The sequence below is a fragment of the Athene noctua genome, chromosome Z (genome assembly GCF_965140245.1).
Source record: "Athene noctua chromosome Z, bAthNoc1.hap1.1, whole genome shotgun sequence".
In the NCBI taxonomy this organism is placed as follows: domain Eukaryota; kingdom Metazoa; phylum Chordata; class Aves; order Strigiformes; family Strigidae; genus Athene; species Athene noctua.
The window spans coordinates 11,774,851-11,796,496 of NC_134077.1; the positions used below are offsets into that span (position 1 = coordinate 11,774,851).

Below are 21,646 nucleotides of genomic sequence, written 5' to 3' on the forward strand. Positions count from 1 at the left end.
GCATCTTGATCATAGTTGAAATGCAGCACAGGCTGAATGACTGGAAGTCATTCTCCCAGATACAGTCCTAGGATAAGGTCTTAATGGCATGAATTAAAATCCATCCCACTCTAAGTTAGGCCTCTGCGACTAGTGGGCAGTTGGGAAAGTGGAGGACTGAAAGATGAAACACCGTGGTTTGGAGGTAGCTGCCTGGCCAAGAAAACAGCTCATTTACTGAACTTCTTCCCACAACTATGGGTAACAGCAAACTGCCTGCTGCCCTGCTGCACCTGGTCAGCTGAATCTCTGCCCAAACCGTGCTGGCTGCAGTGGGAGCTCAGACACTCAGCATGCATGTACGCCCTTTATGCAGGGACTGAAATTTAGACAACTGACCTTGTAGGCTGCAGCCCTCCCTGATATGATCAGAAAGTTGAAAAGGAGGATGCAAATGGTGTGATTTTTGGGAATATGCTATCCAGGGACCAAAGTGTAAGGCAAGGACAAGAGACCTCAGAGCTGAGTTCATAACACTGAGCGACTCCTGCTCTTCTGAGTGCTTCCACATGTGCTGAGCTTCTCTATATGAGCAGGTTCACTGAAGTCCATGGGGAAAGCATAGTTGAGGGAAAAAGTCATTGCCAATGCATGTGAGGTGGATTTTAGTGCCAATAAAATTCATTAACAAAACAGCCTACCCAATTTTTAGCCATTTTAAAGTCTAAACAAGCCCCAAGGCCAGCTGATTTTATGTTTGGGTCCACCCTCGTGTCAAAGGAAGCAGATGAACCTAAGTCTAGAAATGAAGAAATGGCTGTGGTCAAGGTCAAAGTGCTAAGAAGCAAGTATAAAGACAAGAGCAAAGAAAGGGGGAGTACTGTGGAATGAATCGTCATTAGGAGGGGGGAAAGCAGAAGAAAGTTCTAAGAAGGAAGAAAACTCCAGAATTAAGCAAGAACAAGGAGTTCTCCAAATATGTAGAAGGACCAAAATTAATCCAGATCCTTGCACTTTTGGTTGCAGGAAAAAACGTGATACATGTGGCTGTTGCTGTTGAGATTGTGTGTGGGTGGTGAGAACATGAGAAATGGCTAGTTCAGGGGAAATTCCTTCTCAGATTAGATGCTTTTCAGCTCAAAATAATCTAAAAATGACCTGGGTTTGAGGAGATTAGTGCTATGTGCCATGTCCCATATTGGCTTTTTGTTGGAATTAGGAAGCCAACTCAATGAACACTGCCTCAAATAGGTGTAGTTTGGAAGAACAACCCTGGAGTCACTGCAAAGGGACATAGGGTCTTGTTGTTCCTTCAGAAATTACTTATGGTTCTATAGGGTCCTCTTCATTGCCACTCTGCACTTCAAACTTCATGACCATGGGAGTACTGCCATTGCAGCATCTTGTATCATCCACAGCTTTTCTCTTGACAGGACTTCAGAAAATTTCACCTTCTAGAAAATGCTCTTTGGCAAAGCCTTGACTCTCATGTTACTATAATTAATCAGCTGATTAATGTGTTCAAGTGTTTGTGGGTAGGTTTGAAAGTAATTCTAACAGTATTCACATAAATCCAGCAGGAAAACACAGAAGATTAAGGAAAAAAGCCAGAGATAAATAGATATAGAAATCTTTTATGTTAAACTTTCTCTTGCTGTCTTCAATAAATTGGCATGTTCCTGGCAGACATTACTGTCAATGCAACCTCAGGAAAGAATATGGTGATCTTAGAGTAATTGCAATTCACAGGAATAGAAAAGCAGGAGGTGGATTGAAGTTGTAGTTGGCCCAGTTTTAGTCTTGCAGCATCACTGGTAGGTAAAATGCCAGGGGGACTGACGTATAGAGGGCACTGTATTGTGGACAGTCCCACAATCCGGAAAAAAAAGTGAATGTTTGGTTTGTTGAAGGTGGGGCAATGAGTGGGAAGATGGGGAAGCTCATGAGAGTGCTGAGGGGTTTTGGTAAGGAGGGTCCCCTTGACAGCGGTGCGGCCAGGCAGGTGTCCCAGAGGCCAAGAGGAGGTCATGGTCTCAGGGATGAGCAAGCCCTGACGTTTCAGCGCCAAAGTGATCCTCCGGCTAGCTGGAGGAAGCTCTGTGGTTGAGTTATGCAATAGTGCTCTATGAGGTTTTTCTCTGCAGAGTTTTTGCTACTCACAGCTATTGGAAAGTGGGTGAGGTGGAGACTTAGGATCAGCTTGTAAGGACAGTGTGTCTGAGTTTAAGGAGTCCTGGCCAACTCCAGCATTACGGACGCAGAGAGAGGGGCTGCTGCTGGGAAATGGATCCCTTATCAAGTTCATCCTTTTTTAAAGAAATTTGATATGTTGGACTCTTTTACTCGCTTGGTTTCCTTTTGAAAGCTTCCGCGTCGGCAGGAGGTAAGTAAGGTGAGCAGCAGTTGCCTCTGGAGTTAACTGGGGTGCCCCAAGTCTAGGTGCTCTCTCTGCTTTTCTACTTTTCTCTTTCACAGCTTGTTGTGCTGAAGCATTTTATTTTTAAGGAAGCTACTACACTCACCCTATCTGCAGGAAACAGAATTTAAAAAAAAAAAAAAAAAAAAAAAAGGAAAAAAGGAAGAATTTGGCAAGGAGCCAAGCCCAGTGACTGAAGTAAGAAGTAGGGAACTTGGAGTAAGTTTAGCTACCAGGACATTGCATGGCAGAGCGGGTCCGCAGTGGATTTTAAGGGCTCGGAGACAAGCACGCGATGCCCATTTCACAGCGCGAAGAAGCTTTGCTTTCTTAGATGAATGTCCTGGCGCTGCAACTACGAGGGAAGCTGTTGGTCTTGGGAGGGGATAAAGCTGCGTGTAAATGAGAAGAGAGGAGTGTACCGAAGTGCTATGGAGGGCAGCAACTTTGTTGCTGTGACTTTTACAAGCCTTCAAGGGTAAGATTTAATGCTTTCCTTCCACTTATTTTCTCTCTCAGCATTTGGGGGCAGAAAACTTGATTTTTTTTTTGCCAGATCCGAGAGCTTTGCAAAGCTTAATCAAAGTGCTTGGGGTTGAGCTTTTCCTGAGAGCGAGCTGATAAGACTTCTGGGTGGAGTGAGCTGAGCTGTGCATGATTTCAAGCAGCAGCAGCCGTCCGGGGAAGCTGCTATTGTTCGCATTGTTTCGGAGGGAGCAGACTGCAGCCTGCATTTCTGTTTGGGAACGCGCTCTGCCTCAGCTGTTAATCGGTAACTTGAGCATTGCGACTAACTTACCCAAAGGAGCTGAATGCAAATTTTTGACTGCCATTCTGGTGTCAGTTGAAGGAGTGTTTTAATGAAGACAGATGGAGGATATTGGATCACTACTTTAAAACGTGGCAGATAACAGACTGAGTCTGTTTCCCAGCAATTATAGCTAATTGCATTGGCACATTTGAGTGTAGGGGGTAGAAGCACACAGTTTCATGGGTTTCTGTATGTATAGCTTGGAACAGCACCAAAAAATAGCTGGAGGCTAGCTCACCTCATCCAGGATACCTCTTCACGTATTTAAAAAGCTGGGAAGGTTTCAGGGATACTTTCAAACTCTTTGCACTGAGCTAGTAGATTTAAACCAGAGTAATCACGCCTTTTGTAAACCCTGATGCCAAGAATGACCATTTATAGCTTCTTAAATTTATTCCAGGTTGAATTCAGGCAAATCCGATTTCAGCCCCAAAAGTGTGTTATTCCGGGATTAAAAACACATGTTTTCGTTGTCTGTCCTGCAGCTCGCTTTCTATGTTTCCCACTTGCAAAGTGGGGAGTGGTGCAACACATGCTACTCCGTTTTGCTCTTGAGGTGTTCAGACGCAAGAGGATGTAGGGAGGGGTGAAGACATACAAATGCTAATGTATTTCTATGTTAAAAGATGATTGGCAATAATTATTTCTAATGGCTGAAATTGTGTTTGCTTTCGATAGGGGAAAGAAAATGCAGCGTACTCTCTCGAACCAAAAATTGAGCAATTTGACTGAAATAGTTAATACATCAGAAGTTCAAAGGGGGTGCTTTGCTAACGTGCCTTTGCGTGGCCCATCGCAAGGTCAGTCCGGGCCAGGTATGCCAGGCCTTTACATTGGTCTTGACAGAGCACTGGCAAATATTGCGCCAGCTGTGATATCCTCCTCTGCGATACCTGGAGTGAACGTGACTCTCCTGATTTAGCATCTGACATGTGCACCCCCTTAGCAGGTGTGCAACTAAGGCACAGAGAAGTCAGGGGTATTAAGGACCTGATGTATTTTAAACCCTTAATATTTTCCCTGTTGTGCTTCCAAATCCAAAGTGATGTGTGTTCAAAATTTAGGGACTTAGAATTGGTTCATCTCATGGTATTTAACGGCATTACTCCATGAAGAGCACTAGGCAGCACAGGCAACCTTGAACCTTGTCTGTCACCATGCCCACTGCTTGACATCTACTTTCTCATATAGTGAGTTATTAGTTGGATATTTAGTACTTCAGCCTGAAAAAGAACTTCAACAAGTTCTGAGACCTATACATAGATTAAAAAAAAATTAACTTACAAATCTTGCTCGTGTACTAAAACTGACCTGACCTGGAAAGCTGCAGAGTGGAGGCATCATAATGCTTTCTGAATTTTCACCTGGACAGATCTATTTAAGCTTTTTAGGGTATATATATACCATACTATGTTTGGTGGCAAAACTGACTGGAGAAATCTTGTTCTCCTGCCTAATTCTCCTGGACTCTGGGTGCTTGCTTCTAGTATTACAGCACAATTTGCTGCCTCTCGGATCTGCTACAACCACTGCTTGGGCAGGAATTTTGTTGTGAACTACACCCCATGGTCTAGATTAAAATAACCCTTCAAAAAATGACTGTATTTAAAACTGATCATTTCACCAAGCCTGGGAACAAAGTGATGAGAGCGGAATCATCAAGTATTTTCTAATTTGTATTTGCCATTGAATCTGATGTATCATGTAGCTACATCCAGAGAAATGGGGCCAAGAAACTAACCGTGTTTTCCATCTGCAGCATCTGCTCTCCATTCATCTGACTTGTGCCATGTCTTTTCTCATTTTGCTACTCATCACTGCGATGGTGGGAAGTGCCTTCCTCCACCTCCAGTTTGCAGTACAGCCCTTAGCCAGCCATGGTTTCAGGTTAGGCTGTAGCCCTTGCAAATTCCACGCACTGTAGCTCATTGCAACCTGCCCCCATGCAGGAAGAGCTTTGCAGCGGTGTTTTTAAGCCAGATCTGTCTCTTGTCTCTTTTAAATAAGGCTGAGCTTGGTTTGTGAGAAAGCATCCCTTCCCTATTCAAGACCCATCAAAGTAGCTTCTTGCTGTGGCTATTAAAATGCTCAGAGCCCATGATTAAACTGTCAGTAGCCATAAAGCAGGTGGATTGTCTTTGCAGAAGTGTAAACTGTAGCTAGAAAGTTTGTAGAGCACTGTAGCGACAAAAGCCTTCTAGAGGGAGAAGGGATCATTTACTAATAGCTTATACCCCCAAATCCCCATAAATGAGGAACTGGGAATTTGAGCTTTGAATAATTTTTGCTATAGGCTTTGGAATCATGGGGTAGTAACATGTTCTGCTAAGCAGAGAAGTTGGAGCTGCATGGTTACTCAAATAGTGTGAGCCCCCATTGATTACTGAACAATGCAGGGTACCTGGAGTAAACAGAAATGAAAAAAAAAAAAACAAACAAACCAAAACCCAACAACAGCAACAAAAAAAGCCAACAACCAAACCACAGCAAAATAATTGAGTGGAAAATTGAACAACAACAAAAAAAAAAGGTCCAGAAGGGCTGACCCAGGCTTTGGAAGGCAACTTGAGGAGATTGAAGCAGTGCTTCACTTTGCCTCTGAAAATAGCTGGTGCCAGGGAAAATGAATGCAAACAGGAAATTGCCTTTTTTTCTGACTATAGAAAGTTTTCATGTGTTTTATGGGTTTTCACTTAATTCAGGAACAGGAGGCTGTGAAAGCTTCTTACCAAAATTTGAGAAGTACTTCACGCCACATGAAAATGAAACATGAGAGATATCATTTTTTCCAGAAAGCACAAAGGGAAATTAAAACTGTAGCAGTGTATCTGAGTGATATGAGGCTGAAGATCCATTGTTGCAATTTTGGAAAGGAAACCAAATCTCAAATTTAAAAAATAGAGAGGCACGTAAGGAAACTGAACAGGGACATGAATTTTGATTACAAGTGGAATCTGAAAAAAATAAATAAATACCCTGAGGCACATTATTGATAGATACAGTTGCAGAGATCTTGGACCCTGCAGATGGAATTGAAAGTCCAAGATAGCTCAAGAAAAAGACCTGGGACTGAACAGCAGGCAGAGCTAAGGTCAGCCAAGAGACCACATCTGGGTGTGGAAGCTGTGATAGCTGACACGAGTGGAGCAGTACCTGGAGCATCACCAAAAGGGACAACTCCACCACCATTTGCTTAGGCTTGTTTTCACACTTGCGACCGACGGTCAGTGAACTCTCAGACTGAAAACAGACACCTGGAAGTGTGAAGGTGTACTGGCACAAACAGGGGTGTGAGCAGGCAGGTATACACAGAATCTATAGCCAGCTTGCTAGGTAGAGTACGAGGATTAGATGTGTGAGTCAATAACAAAGCAGCAAAGGAAGGTATTTGCAATATTACAAAAATAAAGGGTACACCTTAGTGTAATAGGGGTGTGTCAAGCCCTTAATGCCACTGTGTGTGTGCCCCACTGAATACTGACACATTCTCAAATGACATTGTGGTTTGGGAAAGCCAGGAACTGAGTTTTCCATAAAGGATCAGGTCAGCTTGGAAAGGATTCATAACTCCTGGGTTTTAACTAAGTAAGCAGCTATGCTAAATCTGTGTGAAGGAAATGATGTACCAGAGAGGTAATTGGTACGAACGATTATGGCAAAGTTATCACCCATGTCTGCCCTAAAAAGCAAGGTTTTATGGGAACGGTGAGACTGTAAGGATATTTGTGCTGGACATGATGGTAACTTAAATTTTCTGCTGAGTGAAGATGTTCAGTGATCCTAGTCAAATGCACTGAGAAGCTGAGGGAATTAAAGATGCCCTCCATGCCAAAATTGTGTATTGTTGCAGTCTTGTTTTCACAGTGCAGTCACACCAGAAACCAGTGATTAAAGAATCACGCTAATTAACAAAAGCCATGTGTCAGAGCTGAAGGATATTTCAGGTTTTTGTTTGTGAGATGTGAATCTTAACTCTATTGTTTGTTTCATGTTATTACTGCTGAAAGAAGGCTTATAACCACCCTCTCTTGTCTGCTTCCCCACAAATATAAACAGCCTTTTTTCCCTCAGCTGAAATTATATGCCTTGTCAATTGAGTACACAGCTGGGAGAGGTTTGGTAGCTGCAGATAGTTTTTCTAAAACATTTGGCAAATACAGCAAAATCCAGAGTTCAGCAGTATAGCCATATAATGATTACAACCAGCCAACCTTTTCCATCCTTGTGCTGCCAGTGGACCGTGATTATCAGAGTGGTGGCTGCTGGTGCTCTAGGAAATCTGAGGTGTTTACATCTGGGTGTGTAGGTAACTTGTCTTGCTCCTTCCACCATGTTATGGGGAGCTCTCAGTCCTAGTTAGGAGGGTTTTGTAAGACATAATAGCAGTTCTAAAACACAGAAGAAGTATGTTGAAAATGATAGACTGAGGTCAGTTAAGGATGGAAAGTGAAGTTGGTCAGCAGGGTTGAGAAAGCTGTAGGTTGTGACATTGAATATGGTAACTTTAAGTGGTTTAGCCCATGGATAGAGGAAATTTTGGGGAGAGGTGCTGCCAAAACATCTGTGCTGGTGAGCAAAAACAATTGGATCTACATGAGTGGATAGAAAAAGGATCTCTTTCAAGCACAGCAGGCACAGGGAGGCTACTGAACACTGCCGTGAGCTGCAGGGAGCACCATGTCAAGGCTGCGCTGTGCCCAGGGTGTGCAGCCCTTAGCTGGCTGGCTGGAGCTTACCTGATGCTGTTTGCCGTATCTCAGGATCACTGAATTGCAACTGCTAAATATAACTTTGCTTTAGCATATGGAATAGAGATCTGCACAGAAATGTTGGAGCTATGCTATGATTGTAGTTTTCCTTAAAGTTTACCTTCATTTTCTGGAAAGATGTGAAGCCCAGGCTTGCACTGGGCATGGTCCTGATGTATCAGACTTGCATTTGGGCAGCAGCATGGGCTGTATTCGCATTTGTGTGCTTCCAAATTACAATATATTTGCTATACTTGTCTCCTTAGACACCCTTGCTCTGCACAGATAGCACAGAATAAAGTGCAAAAGCTTCACCCTGTCACCTACAAAACTTGTTCTGGATAGATTATGACTCCCTCAAATGTCTCACCTTGGCTCCACTGGCCAGTTAAGCAACTGATTCAGGATCCTGGTCAGCCAGGCGTGTCAGGCAGTGCCAACTTTTCCCATGCTCATGGATCTTCTCAGGCTGTCAGCATCAACATCACCATCACCATTAAGTCCTTTAAATAAATTGTCTGATGCTTGGAACACCAGAAGTTTCATTACCAACAGGTTTTGATGTGATTTTATGTTCCTCTCCATATCAGAAAGTATTTAGTGCCTTAAATGCATTTCTGGTGACTGGCTTTTGACTTCTGGGTCAGGAACTTTGCAGCCAATGGGGGAGAAATTTTGCTCAGAGCCATACAGGCTAGTCCACCCCAAACACAGAGAGTGACCAGCAGACGAACAACAGTGTGAGCCAGCACATGTTGAGCACAGGCAGATGTACAGGAAACCAGCATTTCCTGCTGCTTCCTCCTCCTCAGGGAGGCTGGTCTTGCCATGGATAGTCACACAGTTCCTCTGTACCTTAAGTACAAGTCCTGTGCATGTATTTCTCCTTTTTATATAGGGCCAAGGTAGTAGGAATGACCTTTGCAGTCTCCTCTCCACTGGCTCCTTCTTTGTGCCATATCAGGAAACGAACAGATCAAAAATGTCCAAGGTAAGGTAGCCCACACAGGTACAGTGCAACTTGCAAACCTGAGATGGTTTTGCATTTTAAAACATACTATGTGATAAACTGTAGCTGTTGGCCACGGTGCTTAGGAGTTGGGTTCTCCCATTTTATGGGTACAGAATTAGATGTACGGGCTGCATCATGTCATGCTGCAGGACAAGAAACCCCCATTGTGAATTACCTGCTCTTTTCTCTTGCAGAAGTTCCATGGAGTTGGACTAAAATAAAGTTTTGGGATGTCTCTATTTGGATTACAATTTGGAAAGAAGAAATTGAGAGGTGAGTGTGGTCTGGTAGTGCTATTATCATGGGTAACAAGCTAAGGAATGTAAATACAGCACACATGTGAGCCCTTGAGATCATGTCAGGGTGTATGTCTTACACCCGCAGAGCAGTCAGAGGAAGACACACTTTCTTTACCTTTCCTGCATTTTGTACTACCTTGGAGGACTGCTGCAGACTGTGTGCCAGTGAATGCGGGGACATCTGCAACGGCCTGCAGAGTTTGTGCTCTGTCATGGCACATGACTGGGTGGGGGAAGTTGAGTTTTGGTGGTTTTTCTGCAAGGATCTTTTGGGGGAGTGGGTAGATGAGCAATGCACAGTGCCCTCTCCCAAGCAGTTTATAAAATATGCTAGAAGCAAGTTAGTGTGAAGGTCTGATGCAGTCTTTTGATGATGAAATGTGTTGAAGGCAATAGCCCAGATATTTCCTTCAGTGAGATGCAGGAAGAAGAGCAAAGTAGAGAGATGCATCCTGAGAGCACCCCAAAAGCTGCTGAAGGGAACACTAACTCCAGAGGAGAAGCCAGAGCCTACATAATTACCTCCTTGTGAGCTCCACATGGCACCAAATAAATGGGTGTGGAGATAGGAAGCAGACATACTCTGGAGCATGATCTTCAACAGACTTTGAAGCAGAAATCCCTGAAGAGGTGAATGTTTGGAAGAAGTCCATCAGGAGGGCTACTAGCATATCCTTAAAGTGAGCCAGCTTCCCACAGCCTCTTAGGGTGCATCTTCATCAGGCTTTGCCGGAGGAGCCATTGAACTGAGTCTCGTGTTTTATCACCTCAGGTCCAGGCCCAGGGTGCAATCTCCAATCAGGGATTCAGGTCCACAGATGCTATGAAGAAGGAAGGTCTCCAGCCTTTCTTTTCCAGGGTGTTCCTCCCTGTATTTCATGAATGCAGAGATTAGTGCTCCACTCATTTTTTGACGTGAAATTATTTTTTTCCCAACCTCTCTGAGCTTAGAAGACTGAATAGCTTTTTCCCAAGGGTTTATTTTTGCAATTGTGCTGCTGTTTCCCCTTCCTAACACAGGGCAGACTGTGAGCCCTGATGTTAAGACAGGGACATCCATTTGCTGCTCTGATAGTCCCAGGAGAGGAGGTTGTGATTGCTCCCAGGGAAGGATCTCTGCCAGTCCAAGGTCTCTTTCTCCATCTTGGCTTTGGAGACGAGGGAGCACAGGCTTGTCTGTGAGCTGCTGTCCACTCAGGGCATTCCCAGTTGTAAAACAGTAGCTGTTCTGACTATCAGAAAGATTATGTTGCTATATTAGCAGAATTTTGTGTTTTGCCTGGCCTTGTATCTGAGTTTTAGCAGAGAAGTGTTCAGTTCCCCCTTCAACCAAGTGTCTAAGAAACTCAGATCTTCCTAGATATAAACCCCCTACTTTATGGGGAAAAGTCATTTTATGCGCTTTTGATCACCACTTCAAAACCAATTAATTCAAATGGGAGAAAGTTCAGAGAAGGATAAAGGAAGTTGGGGTGATTAAGGAATGAGGAGCTTCCATAACAGGAAGCTAAAAGAGCATTTTTCCCTCCTCTTTTATTTTTAATTCTTTTGCTTTTCGAGCCAAAAGCTGAAAGGACTATGATTGCTCCTTGCAAACATTTCACTGAAGTAAATGGCAGCGTTGAAGTGCTATTTTAATCCAACAGTTTATAAACCTTTGTATTTGGAGAAGTCCATAGGACTATGCTGCCTGAGAGCATCCCAGGCACTCATCTTGGAGGGACAGTACTGCTCCTGGAAAGACCAAGTTTCTATTCCAAAACCAAAGCTGGATGACAGTTGTTAACCTTACTGAAAAGCCATGCATCTGGTGTGACTTTCATGGGAGGCAATAGATTATTGCAGCATCAGCTGCTGAAACTGGGATCAGAATTGCTCCCATGAGAACCAGTAGTATTTTGCTGTTTCTCTCCAGCAAGACATGGCTGTTTCTACAGAGCTGATACGCAGGCAAAAGTAGAACATTAGTGAAGCTCTTCAAGCCGGAGTGGGGAAGTATATCTCTTAGATAAGCAGCAATAGTGTTTCTGTGGAAAAGAGGCCTGAGATCTTTCACACACTGTGGTTTAAGCTACAATGAACATTGATGAAACAGAGAGGAATGAGGGGACCTTCAGTTCACAGAGTGTGTGGGAAGAAATAAAGATCGTGCCTTGGTAATGGCTGATGAATGTGAAATCTGCTCACTGGCTTGATCCCATGGCAGCTTAACTCAACACTAGTGCTTTGTACCTCGGGGATGGGGATGGTGAAGTACTGTCTACGAAACTAACAGTAATAAGTCACAGGGAAAAGTCATCTACACCAATAACCTTATCCCAGGGTGTGCTTCCAGTCAATGGCAAAAGCAGTCATTGCTGCAGCTTTGTCTCCATAAGACCAGCCTAGGGGCACTGGGAGAGGAAGAGGAAGGATATAAACTGAGCCAGGGCATTTAGAAAACTCCAGTGGGTTTTCGTTCTTGCTGCTAGGGGCAGCCTGCTCTCCAGGGCAGCTGCGTTTTGAGTAGCTGGGCTCTGGGCAGAGCTTGGCAGGGGTACCAGCTCCCTACGGAGAAGGCAGCCCAAGACTGGCTCTACAGACATAGCTTGGCTGCCTTCTGGGACTACCATGCAGATCAGATAGGAAATGTCTTACCACAACAGACACTGAGTATGAAAAAAGTATTTATTTTTACATAATTTCCCATGAGGGAAATAACTGTGAATTGAAAAACTTCTCAAAGTTTGTTTCAGAGCCATATTTATTTTTGATTTTTACATCACTTCCTATCACTGTGTATCACTGTTAATAACAACATGTGCAATTGTGTCAAGCTGTGGCATTACCAGAGTGTCTAGGAGATACAGTTTTCTAGTAAAGAAAATTATATGTGCCAGCCAGTCACTGTCAGACTAGTTTTTAAAATAAAAACAAATTACTATTTCAGCTGCTTTATTTCTCATGCTGATACTGGTCAAAATATTGTGAACTACTCTTACAAAAAACAGGATACAAAGTGATATAAAATTCTAAATCAAATTTGAAAAAGAAATTTTTTAAATTAAAGTTTTCCAAAATGAAGAAGAGACAATATCTATTACTAATATATTTGAAATATACCTACTTTCATTCTGAAGTGGACTGAAAACAAACATGAAAAGTGAGTCCTCACCCCTTGCCCAGAGCCAAGGCAGGTGGGTGAGGCATCACTGGTAGGAAGAAGCGAAGAAAAACCAGAACTGGTATTATTGAAGGAGACAGGGAAAGGGAGAGATGAGGCAGCCTCTGTCCCTTCCCAGAATAACCTAATAGGGAGTATTTTCTGTTTTAAGGTTATCTAGCACTTCTTCCAGGCCTGTGTCCCATAAGTACTGTTTGACCATGAGTGTTGTACATGCCTGGCAAATCTGAGGCATCCTTTTGGAGCTCTCTTTTCTTGTTTCCACTCTCCTTACGGTGATAATATCAAATACTGCTTTTAGAAAATGGCAGGATCTAATATTGAACTTTATCATCATATTAAAAATTTACTGGACCTGAAGCAGAAATAATTCCAGTTTACCCTCAAGATTTTTGATTTCAGACCTTTCATCTGCTGTATGAAAATGGAAGTATGTTAGCACATCTCCTAAGTGGGCTCTCTTTCGTGTTGCCAGAAGAAAAAAAATCCATTAATACCAGGGACATTTGAAATGTTTTACCTATGTGGGAAATTCCATTTGCCATGTAGTGTCTGTTTAGTGCTAGCAGGAGGCTGAGCTCAGTACCAGCACCAAAGATACAATCCATGACCACAAAAGTGTATTTCTTGCATTTAGTTTCTTGAGGAGGAAGGAGGATTCTTTTTCTTTTGAGGCAAAAAGACATACTAAAGAATATCTTTATCTGATAATGGAGGAACAGGCAGGAGGGAATAGGGCTAATCCTATTTATGGTGGTGTCTCTGAATGGTCTTGCCGCAGGTTTTTAAAAATTGAATCCCTCACACTCAATACAAGCTATTCCATTTCAGAGATGAAAACTCATGTGATTGATTGCAGCATAAATCCTCTCCAACCACAGCAACCAGAGAGGCTTCATAGAAGAGGGGGCATCTACACATCAGAAATGTGCAGTTCTGTAACACAAAGCCCTGGACAGCCCTTCCTTTGAGACAATAATAAAAAACATGTTTGTTTGCCGGGCAGTTGGGCATGTTCCTGCTCCAAGCAGGGCTTGGCTGCGACCTACCCCATCGCCGTTTCCATCCCACCAGGTTCTCACCACTCCTCCTGCCCCAGCCACGCTTGCTGCACCCTGCCAGGCTCTGGCTGGGGTTCAGGGCAGGGATGAGCTTCGGTTTTGTGCTGCGGAGCAGCCGGCAGGCCGGCACCAGGCAACTTATGGCCTTAGGTTGACTCTCAGGTGATGAAGGTTTTGCTTTTGTCTGTGTGTGTCCCAGACTGGCTGTGAAATGCAGCTATATAACCACTGTGAGCCTCAAACCTGTCTTATGGCTCTTCCCTTCACCCACGTATCCTCAGATCTGTACTAAAAGTTGAGGGTAAAGATCCCTGGCTTTCGTTTTGGGTAGAGTTCGCCCAGCGCAGCTCTGATCCCAGCAAGGCACTGCTGTGTTGTGAATGTGAAATTCTCCGATATTGCTGCTATAAAAAATAATCCTGTTCTCTTTAACCCAACAGTAGGGAGTCTACCCAGGTACAGCACCTGCAAATTGAGAAACTTGTTGCATAGTTCCTTCATCTGTCATGGGTGCAAAAAGGGTCAATTATTGCTTTGAGGTGAAAGGAGATTTTGGCTATTAGTTTGTATAATCACCTCCCTAGGAGCAGCAATTTTAGTTGCTTAATACAGTATACAATGACTTGCCATCTCCCGTGGAGCTGCCTTTCAAGAGACACTGTAATTCTCTTTTTTGGGGGGAGGATAGAGGTACCAATGCACCATGGAGGGTTTCAGCTACTTGTGCACACAGAGTAACAGTCCAGCACAGACCAGAAATAAGGGCTAGGATTTCTCTGCCTCTGAAGAGACAGGTGGTCTCCTCGGTGCTGGATGTGAGGTGGCATTTGTGCCATTGCTGAGAGGTGATACCAAAAGCTGGGTCATCATGCAGTGATGATGATGTGCCCAAAAGTAGAGTCAACAAAAGTAGGAGGGAGATATGGCAGGAGGAGGCAGAAGGAGACACATCATGAGATTCGAAACAAAAAATGTGCTGCGACTGGTAGAGGTCTTCTGAAACTGCTTATACCCTGTTGCAGGAGACACCTGAATTACAGTCTCAGGAAGGTCAGATGTGTGCCCTTGGGATCAGAATAACCGTGTTACAGCTTTCACAACTTGTTATTGGTAAGGTTAATAGCTCTGCTAAGAGCCACTCTGCAAGGGAAGCTGAGGAGATGAGCCCAGCTCCCAGATGGCACTCTTTGTAGCTGGTCCAGGGCAGCGTTTGTGCTCTTGAGGTCACTTGTTTAAAGGGTGGAGTAGAGATCATTATTTTTACAGTTTGTCTCTGTTCTGTTGTCAGCCTTAGTTACACTGGCACTCCCCTAATTGGGCTGTGTTTGTTTCATGCGTGAGGTATCAGGCCCTGGTTTGTATATGACTTGGCAAAATCTCCAGCCCTTAACCTCCTGTTTTCTTGGAGCCACAAGACCTAATACCTACAAAATTTTTCCAACAGCGTGTTGAAAGCATTGCTCTTGGCACTTGCTCCTTAGTACAAAGCAGAAACAAATTTCCAGGCTGTCTGACCAGATCTTGAAGCTAACCTTTTGCAGGAGTTTTCCATGCAGGAGTCCTAAATGGAGAAGGCTGGTGGGATCGCCAGTTACATTTATAGTTGATTTTTGGCATGGGTTTAATTTTATTAAATACAGATGTTATTCTGTGTTTTAGCTCCTAAATCTGTCTGCCTGAGAAAACAGCCACTTTCCCAGTGACTTGGTCTCAGTGGTTAAACCAAGAACTGGGCACTAAGCCATATTTATGTATGCTGAGTTTCCACTGATGAATAATTTAAAATAGTTTTCAGTGGCAGTGAAATGATAACTTGGAGCACAAATCCCATTCCTTCTTTCCAGTGATTTGTGACTGCAGTTTGCAGAAGCAGAAAGTTTGAGTTGCATAGAGATATAAAGAAGTTTTAAAAAATTAAAAACTTCTCATCTGATAGCCCTTCAGGTCTCCCCTCCCTTTTTTCTCAATGCTTTCAGAATCAACAGGGCATGATAAGACATGCATGCTTGGATCTACAGCCAAAATACCCTGTGCTGTGTTTCCAGGCGAAGCTGGTGTAATGCTTGACTTTCCCTAACTTTTTGTTTATTGTGATTATCCAAGAGGCTTCATTTCTGTCCAAATAATTCCAGAAACAAATAAGAGCTGTCTGGTCTATGACAGATGAGAACTGCTGGTTTAGGAGGCACAGCAGTAGGACCTCACAGTGTTCTCCTGGTAAAAATAAAACCACTGAGGCAGTGTTGCCCTGTACATGTGGTCAGTGGTGGTTTTTGTTTGGTGTAGCCAGAGGACAGAAAGTGAGTTCTGCTTACTGATGTTGTTGGATGAGGCACGCTTTTGAATTTCTTGTGGTTGTTCTTGCTTTAGCCAAAGGTATTGGCCGTTGTCCAGTAAGGAAAATTAAAATCTTGCCGCTAAAAATTAGCCTTGTATTTTGGCCTTTAGGGACACTGCCTCTGAGAGGGATGGATGGTTATGGCAAGCCAGAGACTTTCCATTCCGTTTTGAATCAGGTTCATAGCTATCTGGGGCCTTCAGAAATGGGTTGTCCTAGAAAACCTACCCTTAGGTACCATATGAGCAGGCACAGGAGGGCAATGACTTGAGTAAATTTCATTTGCTGTTCTGTTTCACATCCCACTGCTTTGCGTTTCTGTGCCATCCCTAAGCTGTTTGCAGCTATTTGTGTGTCTCACATAAAAGCCATTCCTCTTGGAGAGTGCATCTCTCACCATGGTGTGAAGCCAGGCTCTTTTCCTCACTGGAGAAGATACACGTGTGATTATTTCTTTCTAGGATCTTTTGAGATCCTTGAATTCAAATGCACTGTCAAGTGCCTCATCGCTGGCTGACAGACCCTGGGGGCAGGCTGAGGAAGGGGGACATCTCCTTACTCCTCCAGCAAGCCCTGGGAAGAGCAAAGGATCTCACCGCATGTCCAGCTGCTGCCAGCAGCATTTGGATTTCAGTTTCTGTGTGCAGTCCCCTCAAAGGCTGCCCTGACTGTGAAAACCAGAAAGTCACTGAGGACTTTAGAGCCTCTCAGAACCTGCTGTGTGCCACCGAGGCTCTGCCATGTGCTACATACCTCGTGTGCTAGCAAGGGGATACCTAAAAAGCTCCATCCCAGATTAGCAGTTCTGGATGTCTTTGTGCCACTCCATCCATCATGCATGTCTGTAGCTCCTTTTGGTGAAGCACCTGGTCAGACCTGCTGGCTATGAGCAGCACAGACAGTGTTGTTCCCTGTGAGTGTCCAGCGTTTCACTTCAGGGTCACCGCAGGTCTTTGGCTGGTTTGTGCTGCTCCACGTAAGCATGTGGTGCATGCACACAGCTCTGCCTCTGCCCACCGGTTCCCCGCCGAGGACCAGCATGGGCTCTGCGAGCATGCCTCTGTAGCCTGTAGGTTTTCAGGTTTTGTCATCTATTCTTATTTACATTAAAACCATTTATCTTTTCAGTGGTATTTATCCCAGGGCTAGACTCGGAGCCCCTGAGGAGGGGATAAGAGTAGCACTTACTGTATGGGAGGAAACGTGCAAGTGTTGGGAAGTTCTGTTTTTAACAAACAGCTTTATCTTTCATCTGCTTTGATAATACTGGTTGCTCTCAGGAAAATCCCTGAAGGGGCACATAACACAATAGTTGAAGCCCTGCAAGCTTGGACCTCTTGAGCTCCAATTCTGTTTTCCTCTGGGGCACCAGACAAGTTACTCTGATCTCTCTGTACATTGTTCTCCCCATTGTGAAAGATGAGAAAAAATGTGTCCGAGGAAAGCATGAAAGATTAAGCACTTTGAGGGTCTTGAATGAAGCCTCTGTGGTTGGTCTGAATCACCCAGCTGGGCCAGATGGGAGCTGATTCAAAAATGCCTGACACAGATAGATGTGCCCAAAGAAAGGGAAAAGCATGTTTACGTGCTAACATAGCTTTACATTAGTAATTAGAGGTCTTGATGAAAACGACCCACAGACAGAGACAAAAAAAATGGTGAGCTGAAAAAAGGCTTAAAAATTAATCATGCTGTATTATTTATAGGGTTATTGGAGGGAAAGGAGGAAGGATAGCAGTTCAATGCACGTAATATCTTAGACGCTTGCTAATGCAAAAGTGAATAAACAGGAAGAACTAGATGTCTTAACACATCATTTAATAGGTGTAATAGACATGTGCTGGGATAACTCATGAAGCTGGAATATTAATAGATAAAAAAGCTTAATCTGGAAGGGTAACAGAGATTTTCCTTCTATGTCTGTGTGCTCTAAGATCCAGTCTGAAGAAAGAGATTAACAAATCACAGATCTCTGAGTAAAGAATACAGACATAGCAAACTAAGAAGGGCAGGCTTTTGTGGAAAAAAAAAAAAAGAAAAAGAAAAAAAAAGTATAGTTTTCTGAGAGACAGTGCATGGTGATAAATGAAGAATTCTAGCTATGCAGAGGCAGAGTTGGAGAGGAGTGTAGGGGAACATGACCTGTTCAGCTGGCACAACATCTTGGTGCAGAGGTGCGTAATTTTTTGGATGTAGAGAGGAGGCTGTTCCAGAACTGATTCCTTCCAACAGGGAGGAGCTGGCTGGTCCTGTGAAAGCAGGAGGGGTGTAAATGGGAGTGATTATGAAATGACAGTATATTACTTAGGAAAAAGTGACAATAGAAAAGTGTTTGAAATGGACTCCAAGAAGAAAATCTTCAGTAAATATGAAGAACTAGTAACTGAGATCTTATGGGAAGGAAGTCTAGGGTGGAGGGAGAATTAATCAGAGCTGTTGTTTCCTTAAATAATTGATAGTAAGGGCACAGGTATAATAACATCATCTTCCAGGGAAGGGCTCAGAAAGCTGAGTGGAATGCCAAAATCACAAGCTCCTCATTCATTTCAGGGAGAGGAAGGGTGCCTTTAGAAGGTGCAAAGCAGCTTGTTTTATCCAGCACAAACTGTGCGGGAAAGGCTAAAAGAAAGAAAAAGCTATCAAGGACATAAAGGGCAATAAAAGTTGTTCTGTAAGACTTGGGATCTCTGGGGTTCTGTAACCCGTCTAGTAAGAGAGAGATCAAAGACCATTTATGTCTGCTATTCAGTGAAAAAAGTCTAACAAATAACGCTATGAAATCTGGGTGTTTTGTCTGGTTTGGGTTTTTTTCTTCTTTAGACATATAACATAATAGTTGCCAGAAACAGAGCTGAAGAGGGGATGTTTTCAGCTGGAATAGAGAGGAATGGGTTGGCAGGGTAAGGTAGAGCATGGCCTGGAGCAATGCTGTCTTTAGGAGTTTCTGGTGCACAGACAGGCAAAGCTCAGAAGACTGGTAAAAGAGCAAGCATAGCATCTGTCTTGAAACAGGCAAAAAAGAAAAGCTGGGCAATTATAGATATATTGGCTTCACTTCTTGGGTACAGGTTAAAATGATCCATCAAACCACTTCAAAGTAACTAGAAGCAGGGGGAGTGAAGAGATGGTTAAGAGTCAGCAGTCCTGAAAAACTGTATCAAACTAAAATTAATTCTGAATTAGTGGTAGCCAGAGGGCTAGTGAAAAAGCCTTAGATAGCTGTCATCTTGACTGTCATTTATGGCATTTTTACAAGTAAATCGGGGATAGGTGCTCAAGATAAAATCACCATACAGTGAGTGCCAGACTTTTCAGAAAAAAAAATACACTGATAATAGTTATGAGTGACTGATTATGAAACTTGAGAGACTCCTCAGGGATGTATCCCGATTCTGGTATTCAATATTTTCTTCTAGATCTTGGCTAGCAGAATAAAGACCACACTTAGTAAATCTGTGAATGGCACCATGCTGGCAGGAGCTACAAGCACACTGAAAGATAGGATTAGAATTAACTAGTTGGAGGAATAGTCTGAAAAAAATTGGATACAGTTCAGCAAGGACAAATGAAAGATTGCATTGCCTGATGAGATACTGGCACTGCCAGAAAGGATCTGCTGAAATGGATCATATTCTGGAACACCATCAGCTGTGCGCTGGTGGTGCATAAGGATGTTATTTTAAATTACTTCTAAGTGAATTCCTGTGTCAAATATGCATTGTCTACAAGATAGGTGTCTACAAGATGCCCCTTGTGCTCTGGTCAGCTTTGGTAAGGCCTTAGCTGCAAACTACGGCCCACTTTGAGCTCTGCGCGTCCAGAATGTGGTGAACAAGCTGGGAAGCCCACTGGAGAGCAGCAGGAGTGATGCTACTTCTGACAGATTGACCCATAGGAAGAGACTGAAGAAAGCAGAGATTCTTACCCGGAAGAGAAGTCTACAGTAAGGCATAAGAGCTTTCAGTACATAATGAACTCGTCTGTACTCTGCATCCTTGGCAAGTACCACTGAGGTGGAGCAGAAGAGCACCTTTGACCATCCCAGGAGAAGATACAATGTTTTTAAATTGAAATAATGAGCATTACATTAAATAATGGGGAAAAAACTCTCCCAGGAGAAGGACACTGCAGTCCTGGAATAGGTAGTCAGAAGAACAACCATCACTGAAGCTTTCTAGGACATTTATTGGGAGTGACATGCATGACTCTGTTTTGAGGTATAGATTTGGTGACCTTTTGAAATCCCTTCCAGTATTTTTTATATTTTATTATAGCTATGGCTGTGATGTTACACCTGTGGGATGATGCTAGGAGATGTACTTGTACTGGAAGAAGGGCCTTAACAGTAGGCTGAAGCAACAACTCCAGAGACTTCAGGGGGAAGAGAAGGAGCAGGGCAGGAATAGTGAGCACCAATAGTTAAATGGTTACCCAGGACAAGGCGAACAACCTGTAAAACCAGTGCTGGCATTGCTCTGGGTTGTGGGTAGAGGAGACTTGGATTATGGGCTTAGTGTGCTATGGTACCAGTCCGTGGTGCTGCTCTGTCAGTGTCATGAGCCTCTTCAGTCCCGTGACATGGGATGGTTAGCCTGGAGCACAGATCCCTGGTGACAGTACCTTCTAGCAGTTCTGCTTCTGTTTTCTGATGTTGCATTCATATCTGTATTGACTCTGCTTACCTTCAAACATGTCTTGATGTGTTTCCTCTTCTTTACAGAGGAAGAAAGACAACTTCAAGCAAACAACCGGGATTTTAATCTGCAGTTTGAATATGCTGTAAGTAACCAGCATGTGTTGTTTCATGCAGATGTAGTCACAGACGTAGCTGCATCTGCTTCACGTCTTACATGTTGTTTCGAGGGGGTGACATGACTGCACACTAGCTGTGACTTTGCAAACAAGGCACACATGTGCCAGATGAACCATCAGAGGTGGTTCATTACTGAGTCAACCACAGGGAGCTCTGCCTTTGAACTCAACCCTGCAGATGGGCAGTTTAAGGAGAGCTAATGTGGGAAGAGCATAACGCAGTGACTTTGCACACTTCCAGAAAATGACTTGTGAGTCAAAGCGTTTGCAGGATCAGGCTCCAAGGACTTGCAATAACAGAACCTGGGGGGAGTTTTCAGCTGGAAATGTGTCTCCATTTAAAGTAAAGCAGGAAGGGAAATGTGTCAGTTCCTCAGCTCTTGCAGTGGAATCCTCTCTGGCAGGAAGGTTTTGAATCAGGCCTTTTTGGCTTCCTGACAACTTTATTTCCATCTCCTTAACAGCCTACTTAGGTTCACATTTTGCCATGAAATCTGTGATTCCAGGAAGCATCATGACACAGGCTGGCTGTGACCCAGGTCTGCCAGGCTACGGTGCCAGGCAGCCCCTTTGGCAACTTGATTTCCAAAACTTGTGGACCATTTGCTGACACTGTGTGCAGAGGAGGGATAACTCAGTTGCTAAACCTGTACTGCCTGGCTGCAGGGTCATCTCCTCCTTGAGAGGATCCTGAAGCTGCATTCTTTCAAAGCGTTTGCAGCTGCCAACTGATAGTGAAACGAATTTTGTGAGTTTTTGTCCTCTGCATATCTGAATTCCAGTGGTGAAATTCATCCTTCAGTTTTACTCAGGAGATCCTTCAAATTGTGTTTTGGTTTAGGGACATCACAAGTATTTTCTCAGTAAGAACTGAAAAAACATTTCAGAACACTGTAATTTCTTGTGAGACAGAAAGTCTGACTTGCCAACAGCTTTGACTAAAGATCTTAATGTAGCTGTTGGGAACATGAACTGGGTGGTTTTCAGTGGTCACCTTTCATCCATGC

General features: G+C 43.6%; 1 protein-coding gene across 1 annotated transcript in view; it reads left to right on the forward strand.

The window, feature by feature from the left end:
- The first annotated feature begins 2,231 nt into the window (after positions 1–2,231).
- LOC141973374 (phospholipid-transporting ATPase ID-like) overlaps positions 2,232–21,646 on the forward strand; it is a 74,889-nt gene continuing 55,474 nt past the window's right edge. The window contains exons 1-3 of the mRNA XM_074931876.1: positions 2,232–2,873; positions 9,161–9,239; positions 20,548–20,606. Of these exons, the coding sequence (XP_074787977.1) occupies positions 9,197–9,239; positions 20,548–20,606 (102 nt within the window). The 5' untranslated portion in view covers positions 2,232–2,873; positions 9,161–9,196. The remainder of the gene's footprint in view (positions 2,874–9,160; positions 9,240–20,547; positions 20,607–21,646) is intronic.